General features: G+C 36.3%; 1 protein-coding gene across 1 annotated transcript in view; it reads left to right on the forward strand.

Moving 5' to 3' along the window:
• The first annotated feature begins 6,557 nt into the window (after positions 1-6,557).
• Positions 6,558-27,056, forward strand: part of LOC110106290 — an 89,325-nt gene continuing 68,826 nt past the window's right edge. The window contains exons 1-10 of the mRNA XM_020836139.2: positions 6,558-6,806; positions 6,974-7,097; positions 7,328-7,399; positions 8,401-8,502; positions 8,638-8,806; positions 8,965-9,063; positions 10,448-10,597; positions 11,204-11,243; positions 17,274-17,331; positions 18,177-18,262. Coding sequence (XP_020691798.1) covers positions 6,720-6,806; positions 6,974-7,097; positions 7,328-7,399; positions 8,401-8,502; positions 8,638-8,806; positions 8,965-9,063; positions 10,448-10,597; positions 11,204-11,243; positions 17,274-17,331; positions 18,177-18,262 — 987 coding nt within the window. The 5' untranslated portion in view covers positions 6,558-6,719. The remainder of the gene's footprint in view (positions 6,807-6,973; positions 7,098-7,327; positions 7,400-8,400; positions 8,503-8,637; positions 8,807-8,964; positions 9,064-10,447; positions 10,598-11,203; positions 11,244-17,273; positions 17,332-18,176; positions 18,263-27,056) is intronic.

A 27,056-nucleotide genomic window follows, 5' to 3' on the forward strand; every position in this document is an offset into this window, starting at 1 on the left:
TTTAGGACGGCTTTCTTATTGCTTATTAAAGCAGCTTTTTAGTATAAAAATTTTAATTTTTGCACTAAAAAGCTGCTTTAAGAAACAGCAAAAAAGCCATCCCAACCAAGCCTTAGTTGAACTCCAGCCCCACAAAACTCGTAAAATCTGCTTTTGGGCGACTGAAACCGAATGTAACTAGTGTACGGGAGCTGTTATGTTCCTATTGCCTAGCTAAACCAACACGGATCTCTGAATTTCAATTAGTTTTTGCATGTTTAAGGTAGCGAAATACTGAGTGCTATTTAATAATATTAGACTAGTATTTTTGCATTAGTGCGTTAATATCTTAATTATCTATATATAATTAGAATTCGAGTTCATTACTGTTCACGTCAAATTTTGTTAACAGTAATTAAATTAACAATATTTACATTAATTAGATTAATATTGATTATAATTTAAACTTGTGGAAAAATAAAAACTTAAAACAAATGTGATAATTTCCACACATTTTTGTATAATTTAATATTTTGGGTATAGTTTAATGAATAGAATCATTGTATTTTTACCTGAGATTTTTGGGTATTACAAGCAGTGATGTCAATTTCGGGTCACGGGCCAGAAACTGACCTGGGTTAAAACGGGTCAGAAATTTGAACCCGGACCCGACCCGAGTAGGTAAACGGGTCGGAAATTCAAACCCGAACCCGACCGCAAGGTAGAGAAGGAGCTCGGGTTTCGCGAGCGCGGGCGTCGGCGAGCGCGGCAGCGGGCGGCGGCGCAAGGCGGGAGCGCAGCACGACGGTGGCGCGAGTTCGGCAGCGGGCGATGGCACGAGCGCGGCAGCGGGGGCGCGGGGCAGCGGGAAATTCAATTTTTTTTAAAATAAACGGGTTTTCGGGTTGACCCGGCAACCCACCGGGTCAACCCCTTACCCGAACCGTTTTTTCAAATGGGTCGAATCTGCAAACCCGAACCCGACCCATTTTTCAAACGGGTCGGGTCCAACCCGGATTTTCCGGGTCGGGTTTTCGTGTCGTGTCAAATATTGACACCCATAATTACAAGAATGAGTATCAATCTATATAATTCAATAAACTAGTCAAAAAATTCATAAAATTCATAACAATAAATCTACCTAGTGAAATCATGATGTTTTAATAAAAAATTATCAGAATAATCGTATCTACTATATATATAAAAAGTTATATGATAAAACTTTTCTTTAAATCATCAGAAAAGCGAAGTTTTATCAATTTAGGAAATACCTACCTACTATAAGAAGAAATCTTTGAACATAATTAACGAATGAAAATCCCTCGATCAAATTTTTCTCTTCTCTATCTCTCCTCACTCTCCCTTTCCCTCCTCTTCCTTCCCTAGGAAACAATTGAAATAGGGGGTATAGGTGGGGTGGTGGTGATGAGATATGGAGATTTATATAATGAAAATTATTTGTTAGTGCCAAGTGTCGTAGTGCTGCATGCATAATCCAAAAGTATTATAAAATAGAGAGCTCAACACCACCGCATTGCCATCCAATGCCTCAACATTCATAACGCCGGTGCTCTTGCTAGCACAACATAACAACACTCCAGTTCAAATTTTTTAGATTTTCATTTTAAAAATATTTTCACAATTTTAGGTCATTACAATCTAATGACATAAAAAAATGTCATCCTCGATATTTTCACTATCGATATAAAAACATATCAAAACTAAACATATTCAATAAAAAAAAAAAATTCAAATAATTGAATCAATTCAATTAAAAAATCAAATCATTTTGATTCCACTATTTGATAAAAGTCCAAAATAGCTATTCATCACTAACTTATCATTCATCTCATTCAATTAGTAATGAGTTTAATCAATCAATCACACATTTATGCATTTCATACAATTATACATGTTATGCAATGAATATCAGTCAAATTAAATGCATAGGATTGAGAACTCTATCGGTGGATCCTCCAAGTACATCCCTATCATCTTGCTGAATCATACTATAAACTTTAAGTCGTAATGGTGCTAGTATAACAAAATGTGTGTGCTCTCTCTGACTTTCACTAGCTCATCTTTTATATGTCTTGTGCACAAACCTTTCATTGTATCATCTAGATCCAACAATCCTCTATAAATAACTCTATCTGAATTGTTTCGCTCTAAATCTTGATCCTATTCCTTGTCACTGATGTAGAAAACTGGCCATCCGATGTCCTTATTATTCACAACAAAAACTCTGTCCAGTATACCTCCTGCCACATTGGGCATACTCTTGTACAATCCCTACAAATGCCTCATATCCTTTCATGTTATTAAAAGATCCACATTTCTTTTCATTGTTATCTCATTTGATTATGTCGTCTCCTGATCACTTCCTACTCATATCATGTATAAATATTGGAACTGTTAAATAATTCTATATTAATTTGACACTCTCAACAAACTAAAAAAAAGTCTTGAATCCTGAACGAGTCACGATACTTGTGAATGTTTTAACTCATCCTAAAGCCCTCTTAAAAACCTATAACACTTTTCTTTTGTTATGCTAATCAACTATGAAGTGTACCTGGCCAATCAGGAGTAGAACCGTATAGATGTCGCGCGCATTTAAATAATAATAATAATAAGAAATGCGCATTTAAATAATTTACACCCAAAGCCTCTTACTTTGCCCATTTTTGCAATAATTGTCAATATTCGCCCTCACACAGCCGCAACAATTTCTAAAATATCCTCACAACCAAAATTATTTCTAGGGGCACTGCCCCCATAAACCCCATGACATATATGCGAAGCGTATAATGATCAAAGATATGAACAAATAGGGGTAGAGCCAAATTCAAGGAAACTCTAACATATATTTTGTATAAACTGAATGATTAATCATGTTACATCATTTTGATTTTTTTTGCAAATAAATCTTCCATACTTCAAACTAAATTTTGTTTAAGAATAAACAAATCATCCGTAATGTTTCCTTTTGGTAGCTAATATCAAGCTTTTTTTTTTGGTAAGGGTCAAGCCAAATTCGAGGCAACACCAACAATTATTTATAAGCTTGTCTCTCATGAAAATTAAGCCTGGTTCCGATGTTATGGCCAATACAATAAATTTTGCTTCATAATGCATCATTGTCCTGTTACCCTATTCCAACTTCATAAAGGCCTCCTACATTTGTTATCGAGTAGAAGTTGGTATGAACCAGTCAATGAATATATCTACGAACTTTAACCACCAAAATTTTTCTTATACTTTTCTTTTAAATTTCTCTCGTTGTTGTCCAATTCACCACCTTTTAACTTCTCCTTCAAATAGGAATATAGTCAATGGGACTTTCTTTTTTCTGGACACTACATAGTGTCAACAAAATTTTTTTTTATCCTCAGTAGCTTGTGGTTCTACTGCTCCTTTTAGTAGTGAGGGTTTCAACTTATGGAACATTTGTACATATCTATTTTTTGTTTGCTATGTTTATTCTATTTATTATGTGCATTACTCATTACCTATGTAAGTATACTGATCAGCTACATCAAACAATCAAACTCATTGGAAATGCTACTACACTTTGTTCATTATATATATCCTAATCATTTTGACCAGTGGGGTCCATTTGTCGACTTATACAATTATCTTTCCTAATCAATTTCCAAATAAATTAAGCTTACAAGCTCAACATATGCAATTAATCAAATATGTAAAACAATGCAATCTATACTACCCAAGATCTATCCAACTCATACTAATTAGTATGATATGTACAAAATGCATATGAATCTAATAGTAAATGAATGAAAACAATAAAATAAAATAATCATTAATAGGTAATTAAAGAGTCATAAACTATATGTCACTAAAACCTATAGGTATTCTATAAATCTGTCATATGTCGATGGTGTATTTAGTTATCTATATTATCATTCTATTTTTTTATGAATCATGATTATATATGTGTAATGTTTATCTATAGTGCTTTTCCTATGAATGTTGTATTAGTATATCCTTTCTATAAAATATCTTATGTATATATATATACACACCATGAAATAAATCAAGTGTTTTATATGTATCTATATGTTATTAATGCATGCATCAATATCATATGATTTGGTAAGTGAGGACCTCCATCTTTTATGTGTTGTTTAAACATCTTTAACCTCAATTGTGCACGAGTTGATCATCAATCTTTAATTTAATTCCAATTGTTAACCGATTGGTCATCAATCTTTATTTTACCATCATTATTTATAAATATTAGATTAGTTCACATGTTGTTTTTAGTAAATCATTAAGAGTCATTACTCTATACCGTCAGTTTAATTCAATTAATCAATTATAGACTACAATCAGAATTATACCATGAATCTATTTTTAACAAAAGCCCATCAGTCTATCCTTTTGTGAAGGATATTATATTTTAATAGCCAACTCTTACTGTCATAGTGTTTTTAGCTAGTCTTTCTTACTCACATACAAATATCACATTCATCATGTATCAAACATGTATGAAATGCACAATAACTATTATGAAGCGTGTGCCAATCTATATAATTCTATACATAAATATTATAAAACAGATAGCTCAGCATCGACAGCTGCCATCTAATGCCTCAGTTTTCACAGTGCTAATGCACTTGCTAGTACAATGATGCATCGATCTCGTTCAAAATTTTTAATTTCATTTAAAATTTATTTTCTCAATTTCAGGTCATTACATTCATTTCCCATTTTCTCCAACTCCATTGATAGACGCCGTCATGTACAAGGCTCATGCTTGATGTTTACACCAACATTAACAATCTAACACTGATCTTCATCATATGTTGTCTCCAAAAAATATTGATGCATGCCATCACCAATAAAGCATATAGACATCATTAGCACAAAAACTAACTCCCATTGCTGACACCAAAAATTATATTGCAATTATTGGCCTTTGGTCTTATCTTCATCATGGAGAAAGATCAAATAGAAAACAAACTATCACTTGAAGACAATTTAAATGCCCAAAGGCTTTACAAATTTTCACCATGATATCCACTATTAAAAGTTCATGTCTAATATATTGGATAAGCACATTCCCTATTTACAAGAAAGAGCATTATTTATAACTGATGACATATGCTAGTAAAATCATTTCATTTGATCTATGCCATGTAGTTTTTCTTTTGGTTCTCACATAAACAATTTTCTCTCTCATATATATTTCTCTTGATTTATCTTATTTGTGTGTGCATGCAAGATCTTTGTATGACCGTAAGATAATAAACTCACATATTCTTTTTTTTTTTTTGTGAATTTTATAACACTCAATAGAGATCATTAAATTTATTTAAAATGCAAAAATCACTTTTTAATATCAGATGATTATTTATTATTTTAAATATATATTTTTTATTATGTTTATCATATGTTTTAAAAGAGTTATTTGAATCAAAATCATTCTCTTTGTTATAATTAATCAGTATGCTCATGATCCGACCCAAACTCTTAAAATTAAGCTCAAGCTGAAACTCAAAATTTCATTTAGGGGAATTTACTTAATCAGCACTTAAACAATTACGATTTACATATTTAACATATAAAATTAACTATTCATTCACACAACACTCAAAACATTAAAAAATAACATATAAACTAACCGACTTTGTTATCTTTCACTTTGCATGTTCCGTCGTCATTTGCCAATGAGATTTTGTTGCCCTCCATATCATTGATCAATTCGTTATTCTTCACATGTCGTTGTTTGTTCTCCAACCAGATAATGTTGCTAAATTCACACATCCCATGAAGTATTCTTGCATGATCCCATTGATGCCTTTAACAATAAGCTCATATCATGATTTCTCCTACACATTCCACCGATCTTGCCTTTGCTTGCCATAGTGAGTTCAATTGGTGAGATCCTCACAAGACATTGCCACAATTTCCTCATGTTTGCCGAGATTGAAGGGATTTTTGCTAACTCTATTAATACAATACTATATCATATAAATAGTTAAATTTGCAATCATAAAATTTTGATGATTTGTGTGAATCAAGCGAACTTTTATTTGGTTCGGTCACAGGACGTAGCTCTACGTTCGGCCGCCAGTAGAATCGCGCAACGCGTTCTCACTATTTATCACGCGCCCGACAATCTGACCCGAAATGGACCCAGGATGGCTCAGTATTTCTTGATTTTGCTAGGTATTGCTCGGTATTATTCGGTATTGATCGATTTTGCTTGGCAATAACCAATACCGAGCAAATACCGAGCAATACCGAGTTGTACCGAGTTTTTCCAGAAAAACTCGGTACAACTCGGTATTTGCTCGGTATTAGTTTTCACGGAGCGATATTTCTCGTTATTGCCATGCAATACCTAGCAATACCGAGCAAATACCGAGTAATACCTTGCAATATGCGAACATAGCATTCCCGGGTTCCGGTCCGGGTCGGGTCAAGTCGTCGGGCCGTTCGTGCGATAGAGAGTAAGAGCACATGGCGACATGTTATTGACAGCCAAAAGTAGCTCTACGTCCGGCCGAATCAAGCTTAAGCCCCAAACTGACCAATGTGGAACGCGCGGTTTGATCGAGGCAACGCGACCGAGCCGTTCGGGCCAGCCGGCTTCATGCTTTCTTCAGAACTGCATCTAGTGTCTCCACGCTGGTCACTACTATTCGCTTCGCCTTGCCCCCTCTTCCGAATCGAGTCGCAGGAGCTTCTTTGGAGGGTTTTCTGGAGGCGCCATGGATGCCGCTTCCAAGAAACTCGTTTCAACTACCCCAAGGCGATGCATGCTTTCTTTTTGCCGGATCCTTCTGCTAATTATTATAGTAATTATCTCAGTTAAACCCTAGACTTTTTGAGTTTGTTATGGTCTGATTTTCACGCATAGGCTCTCTATTACTTCGTTCGTTTTTTATATGTAAAAGTTATCGGAATAACTTATCGTGCTATGACCGTTGAGTGCATTCTATTAGTATTTGTTGTCATCTCGTAGGTTTTGGTGGCGGAGACGAGGGCGGCTTCGCGGGTAAGCCGTGGCAGTGGGAAGTCCTCCGTGTTTTCGCTATTCAATCTGAAATCCAAGAGTAAATTTTGGAGTGAATCCTTGATTCGTACGGGTAAATCTTCATTTATTTATTTTGTTTAGGATGCTTATTGTTGGCATTCTCGATTAAGCAGCATATACTACTGAGTTGGGCATTGAGAAAAGATGTTAAAATAAAATGATAGCTTTTATATTCATAATGTGATGCTTTATGTTATTCTTTTGTAATGCTTTTTGAGATGAGGGAGCTTTTATTTCGTGAAGCAGGGGATTGATGAATTATGTGGAATTTTGAATTTTCAGATTTTGATGATTTGGAAGGTTCAGTTCCCTCTGGCCATGGGAAAATGGAGGTGGTTAACTACACCAAGGCAGGTAATTATTTTCTGATTTCTGAACCGCTTCTTTTTCTATTTTTTCATTGCCGACCCCACGTAGTGGGATAAAGGCTTGATGTTGTTGATGTTGTTGTCTCCTCTTCATTGAATTAAATGGAAAATTTGATTGCTGGTGGGCTGTGCATATATAACTTGTCAAACTTATCATAACTGCTCTGCTTAAATCAAAAGATGAAATAGACTAACTATAGGGAGGAAAGAGTGTGGTAATTCAAAGTGCAAAAATCTATCAGGTAATTGCAAGAAGACAACTAGAAGGCAGAAGTTTTTGAATGTGATGGATTCATGGGCCTCATGTATATATTTCTATCCTTTTCTTGGCAATTAACTTGCAAGAAACCTAAATGCCAATGCTCAGCCCTCTTTCACAAAAGAGTTAATTTAATATTAAATATTGCTAGATGGAAATGAAGAGGCCTTACTTCATTTTAGGAAAGATGGATCCAATAATGATTCACTTTTCTCTAATTGTTTAGATTGGTAAACAAATAGAGAACTTTTGTATTCCTCTCTGGTGTATCTTTTCAATTTCTGAGAGTGCTATTGCTAATATGATTGTTCTCTGTATGTTCTTTGGGTTGCTTTGAGATCGAGAAATGTCTTTGAAAGTGATGATTTAGTTTCACTTATTTGTGCGTGAAATGAAATTATCATGTTTGAGGGATTTTGAAAGTGAGCTTAGGGTTTAAAATTAATATTGAATCTCTTAATACATTCAGCATAATAATGGAATCCAGTTTTTTCACTTGTCATAACAGATTTTTAAACTTCAACCAAATGTTCCCTTAGAAGAGTTACTTTGTAGTTTGTACAATAGTTAATAAGTTTGTGTGCGTGTTGTGTGAATTTAAGAACAGCCTACTGGCAGTGGTGGTGGTAGGGTTTGTGTAAAGGTATGGAAACCAATGTAAAGCCTTCTGTTGAGGTTCGGCCACTGTTTCTTGCATTTTTACTCAGATATTTCCTCTTTGCATCTAGGGAACATTGCAAATTTTTTGAAGATGTCAGAGGTTGATTCCATATACCTTCCTGTCCCTATCAACTTCATTTTTATCGGATTTGAAGGCAAAGGAAATCATGGTACTTTTCCTACTTTTTCTTGTTTTGGCATTTTCTCCTCTAAAATGATTCTTTGTTATATATTGTATCAGTGCCATTTTTTTAATGACATTACAAGGTTTTATATTCCATTTATTTAACTGGAGTATTTTGCAGAGTTTTTGCTGGGTCCAGAAGAAATGTCGCGATGGTTTACTAAAATAGATCACATCTTTGAGCATACCAGGATTCCTCATATTGGAGAAATTTTAACTCCATTCTATAAGACCAGTGTTGAAAAGTCCCAGCGTTATCATCTACCTCTAGTTAGTCACGTAAATTACAAGTGATTATTCTTGTCCTACAGCTTCCTTTTTTATGGAAATAACTAAATAACCTTGTTTTCTAAACTTGCACGGTGACAGTTATTATGTTTTGTAATGTGATTTAAGTCCTATTATTGTCTACTTAATTATACTGATCTCTTTGTCACTACTAATGCAGCTTTTCTGTCCATGCTATACAAATGGGTGAGAAAGTTACTTCTGTTTTTGAGCAAGCTGTTGCAGCTTTGTCACGAAAAGAGGTTATATTAGATTCAAGGTAACATGTTAATATATATTCTCCAACCAAAAACTCTTAAATGGATTAAACTTTATAAATTGCTTGTTTCTACATTATTTGCTTCATTTCTCTACATGAAAAGCAGATGAAATTATATTTATGTGGATAAGCAAAATTTGCAGGACATAAGCTAGGAAACCAAAACAATTATTGATAACCTTTTATGAAAATTGGAACATCGTGGAAATAAATTTAGATAAAAAATATTTGGCCTTTTATTACAAATTAGTAGCTAGACTTAAGTATAAAGAAAGAAGTGAAAGAAGAAAGAAAGAAAGGAGGGAAAGAAGTTACTACCAAAGAAAGCTAGCCTCATCCTTATATGTGGAGGTAACCTCAGTTGGAATTCTTCAAGTCCCATAGCTGATCGAGGATCAAGGTAAATTAAATATCCCAACATCCATGAAAAGAATTTTATTCACATCATAACCAATCTTATGGGACTCAAAATTTTTATATTAATGTATAAAAAAAGCTGTTATCCACTAAAAAACTTGCAGTATCAACATGTTTATAACAAATAATTGCTAAAAATAATTAATTTCATTGACTATAATAATTATAATAAAATAATGAAATCTAAAAGACATAAAATAACTTATATATATATATATGAAAAACTAAAATTCAGAATTTGTGACCCCATCAATTTGCTTTGAGCTTTGCTGTTTGAAGCCAAGTAGCGTGCTTTGAAAATTCTCTTAGGTACAGACTCCAATAATGGTGCCAAAACCTTTGAATTTAATGTATTTGTTTGGACTTTTCGCTTAGTGAGTAATATTTTATCGAAATCTAAATTTTCATATATAGTAATTATATGATTTAAGAACTGTTAAATGGCAGGTTGTATGTTGGTTTTTCCTTCTGCTGTGTTTGGTTTCCTGCTGTTATGTTTACAGATTATCAACTGGCGCAGCCATTTATTCTAAAAATCAATCTCTTCCTTGGTGAAATGAAAGAGAACTGTACTCCTTGCAGTTCATTGAGTTGTTATGACAATTATAAAGGTCTAGCTGACAATTTATTTGGATTTGACTTGCTATTCATCTAATATGTACACGTACCATACTTGACATTCTTGTTCAGCATACATGGCTAAATCATTATAAGGTTCATCAAATTTAATGTCAGTTTGCTAAACTGAATTCATTTTTTTCTTCTGCTTCATATCCTGTATAACTTCTAACCTTTATTATGGAGAAATGGTTTTGTCACAATTTAGTTGCTCGTATAACTGCTCTCCCCTCATAGACCCCATCATAAATTCAATAAAAGTTTATGATGTATCTTACGTGTCTCTGAGAGGCTGACATTTAGTCCTTGATACTTTTCTTATGAATTTCTTTCTTGTCCTTATTTGCAGAGCAGATGAAGATGTTGTTTGGCAAGTGGACATTGATAGAATGGGATACATCCTTACAACTCTTATTGATCATCTCAAGTTAGAGGATGCATACAACGTTTTCATACTGAATCCCAAGTACAACAACAAGAGACTTCGTTATGGCTATCGGTTAGTGTCTTTCTAGCATATATAAAATATAGCTTAAGATATGATTTCATTTTGCATATTTCCACGAACATGGTGACACATCCCAACCGCGATTATATATAGGAATTGGTTTTGTTCTTTCTTACACATTCCCGCCTAATGGGCTCTGGTCAAGTATCATACAAAGCCAAGCATTGATATGTTCCTCTGCATTGCCCTGTTGGATCACAACGCCAGCTCGCACTAAGTTTTCCTTTTTTACTTTTATCCAAGGGTCATCTCCATTGTGTATGTACCTTGGTCGGCATTGAAATCACTCATATTCTGAACTGGAACAGCATTTTCCCGAGAGTGTAAGTCATGAATGATAGAAAGGTTAACCATTCTCTTGTAGACTACATTTTTCTTGATGATGCATTTTTTAAAATGTAGTAACTAGTGGTTGTCTCATACGTTTATGTTGTGCACAAAATACAACTAGCATTTGCAATCTAATAGCCCCATCAATTATACTTGAGCCTTATTTGTTTTTTAACCTTTAGTGTGGTGGTAGTATATTTACTTTGGTACGCTTCCCTTTAATAGTACTTGTGCTTGAATTGATTTTAACTTTTGTTATATTTATAGGAGAGGCTTGTCTGAATCGGAGATAAAATTTCTCAATGAGGTACGACTACTACAACATTGTTCTTGTCTAGCTTGTTTTCCATGTTTAATGTTGATGGTGGAATTTGATATCATTTGTTAAAAGCTTTGTTTAACATTTTTACAGTAGGATTATTGTTCAATGATGAATTTAATTGGTATAAAATTTTTGATTACCTTGAAAACTACGGAGTGTACAGCTTGAGTTAAAGCTCTTTAGAAGGCCTATTTTCTTACAGTGCTTGCTAGTTGTTAGTGTTAATAAAGTTCAACTTTATTTCCGTTTTTTTAAACCATAAGGTGTTTCACTTTGCGGAGTTCCTAAGTAAGCTGATGTAGAACGATATGGCAAGCTAGAGATGGGGACATTAATTTGAGGAATTAAAAAACTTGCCAACATAGGAATTTTAATTAAGAAATGATTTTGAATTAACTCCTATTTAAAAAAAAAAATTCAAACTAGCCTGATTTGAGGGAGCTTCCTTAAATAACTTATCTTATTTTAGGAAGGAATTTCAAATTCACATAAATTGGAATATGAAATTAAGAACTTTTCTAAATTAAGATTCACCCAATATGGAAGGTAATGAATAGCCAATTTGAAATTGTGGAGGCAATGGAAAGGGGGATTTAAATTTGAATCTTCTCCAAATAAAGGAGAGAGAGAAGTGTGGGACAGCCCCTTAATGGGGACTTAATTGGATGATTAAAAAAGGGATTGCCTAGTTAGGAAATTTAAATCAGGAAAGGATATTTAAATCATCTCCCATTTAAATTCAAATAGACATGATTTGAGAAACTTTCCTAATATAGGTTTTCTCCCTCAGGAAATAAAATTCAAATTCAAATTCAACTGAATATGAATTTAGATAGTTTCCAAAATTAAAGGGAGCTATTTTAGAAAAGGGTTTGAATGCTGAATTTTGAGCCAAAGGGAGGGGGTGTTGGCCGGCGGCTTTGGGAATGGGATTGGGGCCAGCGGTTGGTTGATGTTCGGTCTTGGCCTTGGGTGGAAGGTCTCGGCCAGGGTAGTAAATGAAAAGGGGGGTGGCGGCTAGGGTTGGAGAGGGGAGGGAGGTTGGTTAGGGGTTTGGGACAAGGTGGTCGGTGGTTTGGGATGAGTGCAGAGGGCTGGGTGGGTCTCGGTTAAGGGAGAAAGAGGGAGTTAGGGGCGTCAGCTAGAAGAAAAAAGAAGGGAAATTAGAGAAGAAGATAAACCATGAGCCCAAACGCTTCCTGCGGATGATTGGTAATACTTTGCCCTCACCCAGGGACTTCAAACCACGAGCCCGAATGCTTCTTGCGGTTGTGGCTATTGCGTTGCCCTCACCTAGGGACTTCCACTCTCCTAAGAACTCCCATAGCTCTTAAGAACAAAGTGCATAAATTTTTTCTTAGTAATCATCCATTAACCTCAAATGATGAGGATGAGGCTTTAAATAGCCAACATACAATAAAGGAAAACAAAAAAGACAAAAATGCCCCTAGCGCTTACATAGGACTACTCTCTCAAGTGAGGGTAGAAACATAAAAAAATGCATAAATAATTCAAAATACAAATAATAACTCAAAATAAATTGGGCGATCATGGCCGTCGATCTTCGGCTCCTCCTATGATAAACTTTCACGGTCGGATGTCCTCATCATAGGCACTTCTGTTTAGTGAACACCATGGATCACATTGCTCTTTACATGTGTTTGAATCAGCATTCACACCACTTTATGCATATTGCTTTAAGTAAGCTAGCACTCACACCACTTTATGCATATTGCTTTAAGTAAGCTAGCACGATGGATCACTAGAGGTCTCACAGGCATGAAAAAATAAACCTACTGGTGTACCTCTTTGTGCTTCAGAAATGCAAGCGTGATTGGCTGATTGCCATAAGTTTCTCCTATGAAGAAAGAATTCCAGGGATGATGAAACTTGCTAGTGTTTATAAAGCACTCATTACAAATGCGGTTTATTGAAATACTGTGTGCAATGGGAAATGCAAAACATGGGCTTCACTAAGAAGTGCAAACTTAAGAACTCTACAAAATTGTAATATTAAGTGTGTACACCTCATGATGCCAACAGCAACCAAAAAATTCATAATTATGCTGTCACTAATAGGCTTAGCAAGCAAAATTTTCACTGCAAATAAATAAAGTACTAGCTGAAATATCAACTATGCAATTTAGAAAGATTAGATAATTTAATGTCCATGTAAAATATATTGCATTGCAAATAGTTTTTTTGAAAAAAATGATAACAATGCAAAGATAATATCTAAAATTTCCTGGTGCTGTAAATGTGCAAGAAAAGATAAAAAATAAGAAGGCTTAGAAACTTTATTATAAAAATATGTTTAGATATTAAAAATCTGAAAAGTGGGGAAAATATAACGATGAGGCCCATAAGGAGACTAAGAAAGTAATATGCAAGGCAAAATTTTTAGCTTTTAATAATTTATATAATAGATTAGATACCGAGGAGGGTGAAAATATATGTATAAGTTATCAAAAAAAGAGATAGGAGTAATAAGGATTTAGTTCAAATGAAATGCATTAAATTTGAAGATAAAAAAGTGCTTTTATTAGAAGATGGTATTTGACAAAGGTGGATGAGATATTTTGTTAAGCTTTTCATTGAAGATTGTGAGAATACGGTTGATGTTAGTGATCTTAGCATCCTAAATAAAAATAGAGAATTTCTTTTTTATCAGCGTATTAGTAAAATTGAAGTTAGAGAGACTTTAAAGAAAATGAAGCGTGGAAAATATTATGGACCTGATGATATTTCAATAAAGATATGGAAATGCATAGGACATGAAATTTCTTGGCTTATTAATTTTTTTAATATTATTTTGAAAATTAAAAAGATGCTAGAGTTGTTGATTTTTATTTTTAAGAATAAAGGTGATGCACAAGATTGCGCGAATTATAGAGGAATTAAGTTAATGTGTCATACTTTAAAACTATGGGAAAGAGTTATGGAGCATAGGTTACGACGAGATATTAATGTTTCTCAAAATCAATTTGGATTCATGACAGTTAGGTCTACTATGGAAACTATACATTTATTGAGAGGTTTAATGGAGAAGTGTAGAGAGAATAAGGAGGATCTACCTATGATATTTATTGATTTAGAGAAAACATATGATAACGTTCCAAGATAAGTTCTATGAAGAGTTCTAGAAAAGAAAGGGGTTAATAATGCTTATATTGAAGTCATTAAGGATATGTATGCAAGAGCTGTTACTTGTGTTCATTTCAGTTGGATTAGAGCAAGGATCAGCCTTAAGCCCATGTCTTTTTGCTTTAGTCATGGATGTTCTTACTAAACATTTGCAAGAGGATGTACCATGGTATATCTTTTTTTGCTGATGATATTCTTCTTGTTGATAAGACTAGAGAGGGAGTTGAAGGTAAACTTGAATTATGGAGGTCAACTTTAGAGCGTAAAGGTTTTTGTTTGAGTATATCTAAAGCAAAATACAATAATACATGGAGTGTAATTTTAGTAGTAATAGATATAGTGGGTGGATTATGACTTTGGGCAATCAAGTCATTAATAAGAGTACACGTTTTAGTTTTCTTGGGTGACATATGTCTAGCAGTTAATTCATAAGATCTAGCTCTTTTATAGCGCATTAACAGCTGGGAGTTTTATTTTTTTGTTTTTTGAACTTGTGGATTAAACCTTGGTAGTTCTGTATTGAGGACTTCTTCCAAGTACATAATTAGAAAATAGAAAAGTAAACTTGATCAGATGTGAAATATTTAGGGAATAAAGATTTTAAAGGTGAAAAATAGTTCCGAATGGAGAGTTAAGGGGCCTTGTCATTAGCTCAATTTGATTGATCAATTCTTTTCCTAGGCCCTGGCGTGCTCAGTTATTCTTTCAAGAATCGCCTAAGTCCAGGCAGGTTCATGACAAGACCTGAGTTCAGATTGAACCTAGATTAGAACAGCTTGTAAAATTATGTTTATTTTATATTTGAATTAGGCTTATATTTTATTTACATTAGATAGAAAATTTTCTTTTTATGATAATATATTTTGTATTAAATTGGATGATAAAATTTTAAATGTCTTTGCTTTAGTTTGAATTTAAATATGTGAACCCAAATTTTATAAATAAGGCATAATGAATGCTATTTAAGTTAGTTATGAAATAATTTGAAAGCATTCTCTTAACCCCCTTGATTTCCTCTCTTAACAACCCTCTACTTCTTCTTATAAGGTTGCTTCAGATCCTCCTCTCTCTCTTTACGCCAGACACTTTTTAGTTTCCACAAGAACCGATACCCTCTCTCTTATTTCCTCTCTTTAAAATCTATCTACAAGAACAATTCTAGCCTCTCTCAAAGAAGAATACAAGTAATGTCAAATAGAAGAAAAAAATCAAGAAGATCTTCCTTAAGGTCTTTACCAATTTATTATCAGAAAAAACCTTGTAAACCTTAGCCAATTTTATCTCCTTTTCTTTATTAAACTTCCATCATCATGTCCACCTAAAATCAAGTTTTTCACCCTGAATATTTCTCATCTGGGCTGTGCCTAGTGACAAACCCTTCCCACTTGAGCAAATCCCCACCACACAACTCCACTGACTCTCCTCTCACTGCATGTCTCTCTCCCTCTCCATGCAAAATCTAGAACTTCCGACTCCTCATAGATGCATCCTGAGGTACTTCAGGCATTTTGTAGGAATTATAATTCTTGATGCCCATCTCCAACAAATTTCGTAAGTCTGATTTTCTGTGTCTAGATTTCTTGAAAAAAAAAAAAGGAGAAACACTCTTCTTTCCTCTTTTCGCTCTCAATGGTTCTTCAGTTCTCTTACATAAGATGAAGAGGCTTAAAAGGAGATCAACATCTGGTTAAAAGGTCTCCACCATGCCTGTGTCCCGTGTCTAGAATTTGGCCAGACACTTAACGCTTAAGCTGAAGGGAAAAAAAAGAACCAAACAAGATGGCTAGCTGAGCGATAGAAAAAAAAGCTTTGCTGTGGAAGTACTACTGCTTTGAATAGACAATTTGTTTACCACATGATGTTGCATTTCTGCCTTCTTTCCGAAGTCTTGGTGCGTAATATATGCATTTAACATTAAAACATGTTTGTGTGAGCTAAGGCTCATCAGTTTCTTTGGGTTGAAGCACATCTCAGGTAATTGTTTTATAATTCCAGCTATTGCTTTCTAGTGGGTGCTTGCTTTCGGCTATTTTTGTTTCTGAGACTATAGCGGTGACTCTACTTTAGATTGTCTGTAGTGTGGCAGGGTGGGATGGATACATAAGTATCTATATGTTTTCATTGATTTTCTTCAATCATATTCCCTTTCTGTGGTTGGAACACTCTTTCTTCCTATTTTCTTTGTATAATCTTTATTAATAAGCCCCATTTGTAACTCACTGTGTAAATCTTAGTTTTTATTTTCTCAATCTTTGGTTCTTTATAGTTATGACGCAATATAGTTATTGTTGAGACTTACCCTAGGTGTTTATTCATTTGAATTCGAGTGTCATAGTTCTCTGTTTTTTTGTTTCCATTAGTTTCTGTTTCGGCAATATTTATTCTACATTTATTATGGTGTGCATAATGCTTCTTTTTAGATGTGATGGTATGAAAAATTGAGATATTTCATATTTTCATTTTTTTTTGTTAAATCTCTAAATTCAGCATCTTCAAAAAAAAAAAAAAAAAGATAGGAGAAGGTGAAATATTCATTTTCCTTAAGATTGTGCTTCACTCTTTACCTATGTATACTGTAAAAGTTTTCCCAGTCATCCTGGTAGAAATGGAAATTTTTTGGCAGCAAATAAGGCAGTTGGATGCATGGTTCTGAAAGGATTCAAAAATCAGTGAAAGCTGTTTATGCTTATTTAGAAGAATCAAACTTTCGCAGGAATAGAGAATTAATATAACTTTGTCAAGAAGTCCCCTTATTATGCTTTATCAATTGATTTCAATGGTTTAATTTTGTTTTAGGCTCTTATTATATATATATTTGGATCAGTTTTCTTTTTAAACTTATGCCTGGTGAAACTGTCTTTTATTTCCCAGAATAAGACAGTACAGGCCAAAATTCTTCAGTCAGAGCATGTCACAGGGCCAACTCTGGGTAAGTAACAGCATGCCTTATGCACATCATCTATCCGTTTATAATATTTTTTTTTGTTTTTATTAAATATATTAGTCCGTTAACTCTTATGCAATTAGAACCTAGATTACCATAAGTTTTATGCTGAAGACACAAATGTTGAAGTGGACTATTAAGATGTTTAAACCTTGAACAGACCTATTAAACGAGGAATCTTTTTTGACAGTAGACATCTTTTAAGTGCTGATTTAGCTATGACTTACCTTGATCAACTTTAATGAACATTGCCTCTCTTAATGAAATTTATTTCCACATTTACAAGTGGTAAGAACGTTTAAATTTTTTTCATTTATTGGCAGCATTATATATTAGAGAGAGTCGCCTTAGATGGTTTGGTCACATAAAACGATGGCCTTCCGATGACCCGGTTAGGAAAATAGAGGTATTAGATTTGACTTATATTAAAAAGGGAGATGTAGACCTAGAAAAGACTTAGTTAGAAAATATTAGAAATGATCTTTCTTTATTAAATTTAAAGGAGAATTCGATTTTTAACAGGACACAATGGAGAAAAAGGATTCATGTTGCCGACCCCATGTAGTGGGACAAAGGCTTGATGTTGTTGTTGTTGTTGGCAACATTATATATATACTAATGCAAGTTTGGAAGTTGTGTTGCTCATCTTCTGTTTACCCTATGCGTGATTTCATTTGACTGGTTTGTTTATATGAAGGTTTCAGTTTAGAATGAAATTACTTGGCTGAACACCATTTGTTATGGCCACTATATTCCATATAATTCCAAGTGATAGTTTTTTATCATGATAAGAAAAATTTGCTGAATAATGCTCCTTCTTCCCCTTGCAGAAATCGATAAGATTGATCCAAGGCCATTGTATGTTAATCGCCCTTCATCTAATTTTGTGTGGACCACCACTGAAGAAATTGACACTGTAAGCTTTTGTATGTCATTATTCAATGATCTTTCTTTCTATTTATTGACTCAACAATGTGATAGACCAGCCCCTGGATCGGTCCAGCCGGTCTAACCAGGACCGGTCCAAGTCTACAGGAGGTGGAACAGGTGAGTTCCGCCCCCCATCATTGCCGCCCCAATCCTAGTGGGGTCCACAAGCTTAATTAGGGGAATTTTTTTTGGTGGGTGGGTGGGTGGGGTGGAGGGTTTAGGAGGAAAAATTCAAATAGAAGAGGCTATTTTGGGTTTACCTAATTATTGTATGATTAAGTATGTTTTGGTGGCTAGAGTTAGTTTTTCATCTCTGTTTTTACTGAATTTTAGTGGTTCGTAGTTCTTGCTTGAGCTCTAGTGGTGTCTAGAGATTTGGGTGAGCCGGATATTCCTCTCCAATGAAAGATCCATTGTATCTTGTTTGTCTTCTTTTGTATTTCTTCAATCCGAAGGCTATTTAAGTGTTTTGCTACAAGATTCTTCTCTATCTACGGTTCTATATTACTGAAATTTCAATTTCAGCCAACAATTTCTGCACTTGTTACCTAACAAAGTGGTTTCATAGCATAGATTTGGGTAACTATGGCGGGAAGAAATGTGTAAGTGTTGGAAGGGAAATAGGCCAATTTAAATCAGAATTTTTGGAGAAGATTTTAGATTTTGAAAACAATTTTGCATCCGTACATGAAAAGATGGATGGAAAGTTCGCTGTCGTGGAAGAAATGCTTAAGAAGTTACATGAAGCCAATCCTAAAATGATGACATCTGAGAGGAGGGAAGCCACTAGCAGCCAAGGAAGTGGAGGAAATCCTAATCCAATTAGGGGAGGGGAAAATCAAGAGGTGGAGATTTTGGAGTGAGAAGATGGGATGCCTCCTCTAAAGCCTCTTTCTAGGGAGGAGATAAGTAGTGGGTATGAGCGAAGGGATGCTGATTTTCAAACGAGGGGGGATTTTGAAGAAGGATTTGAGTACAAGAGTAGAAGGGAGGATCGAGACACCTGGGGAGCACCTCCCCTTCGTGGAATGGGAGATTATGGAGGATTCAGGGGAAACAAAGGAGATCCGAGAGTGATGAAGTTGAAGATGCCCATCTTTGAGGGAGATGATGCATACGGGTGGATCTACAAGGTGGAGAGGTATTTTGCGATCAACAACTTCATGGAGGAGGAGAGGCTGACGACAGTTGGACTATGTTTGGAAGGAAAGGCATTGACTTGGTACCAGTGAAGGGACATTCGATGACCTCTACGGAGCTGGAGGGAGTTCAATGATTGCTTGTTGGAATGTTTCTGTGGGCTCCGAAAATTCGGCCCCGGCCTCCCCGCTCGCGTTAATAATTTGTGCTTTGGGCGAGGGGAGTTTTAACGGAATAAGTTCCGGGGTAAATTTTGGAAGGCAGATAGGTTTGTAGATAAGACACTACCCAGAGATTTCGCCCTCATTTGTGAGGACTTTATGATCTGAGTTCTGGTTTCCTATAGGCGCAAGCCCCTATAGTTAATTACCCCTCCCAATAATGAGAGAGAACTTTCGATTAAGGCTAGTCGTCAATCAGATACATATAGAATACATGTTATCTGGCATATAGTAGCAGCAATGGATTTAGATATTGGTAGAAATTGGATTTGAAAATTGAGTTTATATTTGAGAATTTGGAAAGCATTGAAAAGTTTGATATTTAAAATATGAAATTTCACCACCTACCACTTAAAGCGGATGGTGGGGGAATGGATGATGGGCCCGATCAAGATCCCATGGTTCCGTCGTCCCGGGCCATCGTGGTCCCTGGTCTACTTAGTCAGAGGAGGTAGTCGACCCAACCTGACGGAAGGATCCTTGTCGGCAGCCATGGGTTGCTTCGTCCAAGGGGACCTTGTAGACCGAGGTTGAATGTTTGTCTAAGGGGACAAATTTGAATCCACCTTAGCTAACAGAGGGCTTTGTGCCCTATCGATCATATCCTATTGATTCATATCTCAAGGATTTAACGCCATTAAGGAGCGTATTAGCTCTGGCCATAACCGCTATCTGTGGTGCCATTTGGCGGAAGAAAACACTCGGTTCAGAGGGCCCCGGGTCATAACCGTTTACCTGCAGTGCCATTTGGCGGCGAAACTGCCGGTTAGAGGACACGTACCACGTCCTTATGGCAAGAGATTGTTTGAGATGGATCTAGTGATATTTTTACTAGGCATTTGGCTTCTTTGTGAGCTGAAGTAAACTTTAATTTGTCCGCCCCGGCAAACTGTTGCGGAGGGTGGATGGATTTTTGCTTTAAGTTTTTGATGGATTTATTTCAAATTTTAAATATTTTTTTGGGTTTTTGGGATTTTTGAGAATTTGGACTTTTTGGGTGGAGCTTGGAAGATGTTTGAAAGCATTTGAATCACCCCTCCGGTTGAGATCTGCATTCAACACGGCCATCATCGGGGTGTTAGGGGTCATTTCTCTTTATGGATTGAACCTTGTCAATATATCGGGGCTGTCGACAAGGACCGGGTTTTATAGGCTTTGAGCCTTTATAATGAATTCATATGTTGTAGGCCTTGATGGCATAATATGAATGTTTTAAAGCAAATATACCGGTCGCCATAACCTTATATTTGCTTAATGGTTCAAACCCTTTCGACTCTTATTGACCTGTATAGAAGGATCGGATTTCGAATCTGAATTCACTTGTCAACCCGCACAGCATCCCTAGACGTCACGTGTGTACCAATAACACGCTCGCCAGGGCCCATGCGGGTTTCATGATTGTATACCCTCTTTTAGTGTACCTAAGTGTGTACAAATTACAGTGCATGTGCGAGGGTATTTTGAAAGAATTGTAGACGCCTTCTGTCTGCTTGTACAAATGTTGCAGATCCGGTGGCGTGGAGTAGCATCTTCTGGATCAGTTGTTTGCTGTTTGTTACAGGTAGACTGTCGTGCACTATTTGTTGATTTTTGTAGGCGGATCATAGTGCACTAACTATCTCCTGCCTTGGCCCTTGGGTCGTAGGAGCTTGTACTTGTTCGTATTCTTCATGTATTTCGTTGTGGTATTTGATCTCATGTAGTATTCCGCCACTGCTATAGGTAGGCAGGTAGATGTATTCTATAGATTGAAAGTGACTTCAGGATACTGCACTTACTGAAGTCTTTCTGCATCTACCCATCAGTGGCAATGTGGCACTAATCATTTGTCTTTGTAGAAAGATCGTATGTGTTGCAGATCTTTTTTATTCGCTTGTGTATGAATTTTGAGTGTTTGTTGGTATTTGCACCTCGATCGACATGAAACTTTCTCAACTTTTGCTGAGAGCCTCATACACTTGGTTGTAAGCATATTGTTATCTCTTTCAATTTGATCTATATCTGCAAGAAAGTTGTTGTATTTGTTGCATATTTGATTCATCTTCTTGAAGGAGATGGATACATCTACTTGCATGATAGTCCATGGTTTGAGTTGTGTTTACCACATGCCTCCCATTTGTGTTTGCTAATGATTCGTTGAACTCGTTGCATGTGGATTCTCAATAATATATAAAGAGATTGATGTGTGTATTTATAGATTTATTGTTGACTGTCGGAATGACTACAACCATTGCTAATTTTCTCACATACATTCGTCAGCAACCTACTATGCTCATTGTATGTTTCCTTTCAATGTTTATGGAACTCATTTGTTGCTTGCAAACAAACTTCACTTGCAAATTCTTTATCCTTTCTTGTAAATTGATGATTAAACATGTCAATTTTCCTTAGTTCATTTGAATGCTTTGGATCATTTGTAGCCGAGACATGTTTCAACTTTCTCACTCACATTTGTTGGTGTCTCACTAAAATGATGAGGACATCGTCAGCATTTTCGACGCCGGAGATCGACGGCCACGAGCATGACTTGTATTTTGTCATTTTATGTAGTAGCGTATTTATTTTGATGTTTTTCCACTTTTGCCCTTATGGGCATTTAGTCGCTTATGTAGCCCGGAAGGGCATTTGAGTCATTTCTTAATTTTTCATTTTGGCCTATTTATATGAGGCCTCATGCATTGTAATTTCAGTTTTTGTTGAATGAAAATTTTTGAGTTCTGTTCTCTTTGTGAGTGCAACCTCCACGATCTCTTAGTGAGTTCGTAGGAGAATCTAGATCTCTTTGTGAGTTCTAGTTTTCCTTATTCTTCAATTTTTCTTTTCTTTATTCTCAAGATTTCATCGTTGTCACGAAGGTTCGAGGGAAAGCATTGGTGGAAGATTAGAATTCACTTTTTGGATTCCAAGAATTTCCCCCACCTCTCCCCTCCCTTGCTCTTGCCGCCAGCCCCTCCCTGGATTGCCCAGGCGCCGGCCTGCAGCCCAACCGCCGGCCAACAGCCACCGGCCAGCCCTTCCCCAGCCCGCTGGCTTCCTCCCCTTGCAGCCGCCTCCTTCCCCCTCCACCTCTCTACCCGCCGGACCCTCTTGGGTTTTGAATTTGAAATTCAAATTCACCAAGAGCTTGTTACCCACTTGCCAAATTAAATTCCTGAATTTATGCATCATCTTAATTGAATTTCAATTTGAATTTGAAATTCAATTACTGCATAATTTCTTAATCATAAATTAGGAAATTTTCCTTTTGGTTAAAATCTGAATTTATTCAGCTTTCTACTCAAATCCCTAATTAACCAAGTGGGCCCCACCTCATCAAAACCGAAACCCCCTCTCTCCTGTGCTCTATGGCTGGCCAACCCATACCTTACTCCTCCCCTTAATTAGGAGCTTAATTCACGGCTTCAAATAAGACCTCATTAATTCCTTTTTCCCTCCTAAGCCTAAATTTCAAATTTCAAAAATTTGAATTTTCAAAGTCCAAATTAAAAATCAGGAAATCTGAAATTAATTTCAGGTTTCCTAACCGAGTTCTTGCTTTAGCCCCACCTGTTTCCCTTCCCTATTATTCACCCAATTAATTCCCATCAAAAGTACCAATGAAAATTCCCCAACGCCTCATGCAGCACCAAAGTTCCTGCATAAGAGTCTCCCGTTCCAGCTGTCCTAGATATCCCATTTGCTGGACGTTCCCTTCTCAACTTGCTGCAAGAGAACGCCACCCAGTTTCTTCACCGTTCTGTGGCCTGAAGCCACCCAGGTTGCTGTCCCCGAAGCCCTCCAAGGGCTGTTTCAGGTTTTCTGCCATTTCCAATGCTGTACAGTGAATTGGAGAGTTCACCATTGCAGCCCCACTGCCCACTAGCATCAGTTCAGCACGTCTAATTGTCCGGGATGACGTCGTAGCTGCTGTCCAACAATTCTGCAGGTTTCCTTGCACCACACCCTTACCCGGGACGGCCCCAACCGCTGTCCAGAATTCCTACTTCGGCACCTATCCAAGAACGACGATCCAAGGTTCCTCCTTCCTCAGAGCGACCTCGATTCTAAGGGTGGAGACTCTTCTTCCGCTAAAGCCTAAATTAGTTGAGCGTATGGGTTCCAAAGGTGAAAGTTCTCTTTATTAATTCGTGGATTCTTGTTACCATTCGTAGTTTTACAATATTCTTTGTGTTTTCTTGAATTGTTTGGTTGATTGAACTTGCTCTACTTTGCCCCACCAAGTTAAAAACCACGAATTCCAAGGATCAATCTTTTGCTATAAGTGATAAATTTTACTTTGGGATTATTTGTTTAAATTGTTTCTCATTAATTTCTTAAAGTAACTCCATCATGCATGTACGTTTCAATCATAAAACCATTAACATTCAATAATACACAGGTTTTTAATATGATCATTATATACACATCTCCTTGACTTTCGATTGTTCCAATGGAGTAGAGAATCGCGTAATGATGAGTTCTTGCATTTGTTTGTTCAGAGTTGAAATATTTGCTAAAGTTACAAACTCACATTAACTATCGACTAAGAAGGTCTTAATTGCATTATGTTCAAGTTCGATATCATCGTCTTTATTTCTTGCACATTCTCCATCTGGATAGTCCATTTCTCAATCTCATCAAGTGATCATTCAAATTCATACATTCGTTGCTTGCTTCTCAAGTCCATAATTGGATTATACTCCAAGCTTTCTTATACAATTTAATAAATTTATTGAGGCATGTCATTTGATTCAAAATTCTTCATTCGATCAGTTTTAGTCCCAATTAAGTCACAAGTCCAAATGATTTTGAATTTTTGAGTAACAATTCAAGCTTAAGAAAAGATCCGTCTTTCCTTCCAATTCGAGTCCCCTGTAGTCCCTTTTGAGGGTTCAGTGGTTATAATTTCACTTTGGCAAGTTTCAAGCCATGTCCACTTGATGTATAAATCAAAGTCAAATTTAGTTCATTTTGATTTGAGCTTCTGAGCATAGTTCCAAGTCCCTTGGTTTGTTCTGAGTCACATTAAGTTCGTAGCTCTTCGTTCTTAACTCATTTGACTTTCAATTAAATGCTAGGCCTCAATCTTAATATTTTCAATTTTAGTTTGAGTTTAGGTTTACTTTAAAGTCAATTGAATCAAGTTCCACCAAGGTCCAATTTTTGCTCCAAGTCCTTGTTTCTGTATTTTCAGACAAAATTTCAGCAGCCTCCCGGCGTCTCCCCCGTTTAGGGAAAACCAAGGGCCTGCCTACCCGCCACGTCAATAAAGACGTGCACGGTTGGTGTTGGTGAGACACCAAACGGCGGTAATTTTTTTTTTTGTTTTCTCCCACCACGCGCAATAAAGGAAGTGCATGGAGTTTTATAAAAAGCATTTTTTAAAAAAACAGTTTTATTGATTTCCCCCCGCCCGGGGTACTTTAATAAAGCGACGCCCGCTTCGCCGTAATGTGCCGCACCGTGTCCATCCACCAACGGCAATAAAGGCGTGCATGGGGCGGTTCTCCGGTTTGCCAGCGAACATTGAAGTAGGGTTTTTGAAGTTTTAGAAAGATTTCCATACCTCCGCGGGGTGTCGTGGTTGACACGTGGATCGAGGGGTCACTCGCTTACCTCGTTGTTAGGTGTCGGCATCGAGTTCCCTTCTTTACCACGGCCAATAAAGGTGTGCTTAGGTGGTTTGCCGGTCCGACACGGACATCGAGGAAAGAGAGTGGGGGGAATTTCTTTTATTTATTTATTTTTTTGCATAATTATTATTATTAATAACTGAATTAGAATTAATATAATAACTTAATTATTTAATTATAATTAATGTATAACTAATTAATAATTAATTATAACTAAAAGAACAATCAATCATAATTAAAGTAATTTAATTATGATTAAGATTATCAATTTTAAATAATTAATTATAATTAAAAAGTTATTAAATTACAAATTAAATTTAATTAATTAAAAATTAATATAAAGGTTAATTATTTAATAATTATAAATAACACTGATTGAATATTGATTAATAAGATATTAATTTATAATTAAAAATAATTAAGCTTAATTACTATAATTAATTACTCCTTAATTTATAATTAAAACTAATTAATAATAATAATAATAAAATAATAAAACAAAAGAAAACCACCTCCTGGTTTGGCGTCGGCTGGAGATTCGGGATCGAGTGGCTCTAAGGTAGAGAGGAGGAGGTCGGTCCGGGAGTCAGGCTTTAACGGTAGAGAAGAATTTGGTCGGAGGAGGGTCGATCGGTTGGTGGTGGAGGTTAGAAAGCAGAGAGTCAAAGGGGAGTCGTGTGTCGAGCAGCGAAGAGGTGGAGTTCGGGTTCTGATTGGAGCAGTGGTTTCGTATGGGGAGAGTGTCGAAAGGAACCGAGAGCTTCTACTTCGTTTGCCCGATATTTAAAGGGCGAGAATGGGAGTGGGATCGAGGTTTATCGTCGCAGGAATTCGCGCAGGATTTGTGCGAGGAGACGCGAATCAGCTCTGCCAAGCGCCGAACCGCTAACATTTCAGTGGGTTTTGAGCGGGATTTCTTGGATCCACGGAGGCAGAGTATGATTTGGTATATACATTGGTCAAACAATTTCCAAACCACCAGGGGAGGAGACTTCTTCGAGCAGTTTTTTGCCGCTGACACAGGATGTTTCAAGTGGTAGAGTGCCGGGAGATTTCGAAGTACCTTGCTAGCTGATTGGACCATTTTTTTGAAATGGTGTTAGAGGGGAATTTATGAAGGGACTCCAAACCAAGAATGCCGATGACAGTTTAGAGTGATGAGCCTCATGACTTTGAGAGAGGCTATGGAGCTGGCACAGTTTAGTGGAGGACCAATAAGCACCTAAAAGGGGGCCAAGAGGACGTAATTCAGGAGCTCGTACAGGATGACCCACCACGTTTTTAACGGGGTACTTAGGAAATTTGTGAGAGGATATAACACGCATAAATTGGGCCATTAACTAAGTAACTAAAGGAAGGATAACTTTTGTGGGGAGATGCAGCTACATGAGCTTTTGAGAAGAACCTGAAGAAAGTCATGACACAACACCGGTTTTTGCCCATTCAGATTTAGTTAGATTGTTGTGGTGGAGACGGATGCATCAGGATATGGGGTTGGGGGCCGTGCTCATGCAGATATCACAGACCCATAGTCCCTACTTCAGCCAAGTGTTGACAGCCTGAAGCTAGGTTTGAAGTCAGTCTATGGAGGAGGGAATTGATGGCTATTGTAGGTAGCCATTCAGAGTGAACGATCATGCTTGTTGGGTCGACATTTCATTATTAGAATGGACCAGAGAGCTTAAAGTTCATGTTGGAGCAAAGGGATGGTGATTGAGTATCAAGAGGATCGGTTGTTCATAGCTATAGACAATGATTTTGAGATTCATTATAAAGCCAGGAATTAGAGAACACAGGTGGTGGATGC

Source organism: Dendrobium catenatum, unplaced genomic scaffold (genome assembly GCF_001605985.2).
Source record: "Dendrobium catenatum unplaced genomic scaffold, ASM160598v2 fragScaff_scaffold_1021, whole genome shotgun sequence".
Lineage (NCBI taxonomy): Eukaryota > Viridiplantae > Streptophyta > Magnoliopsida > Asparagales > Orchidaceae > Dendrobium > Dendrobium catenatum.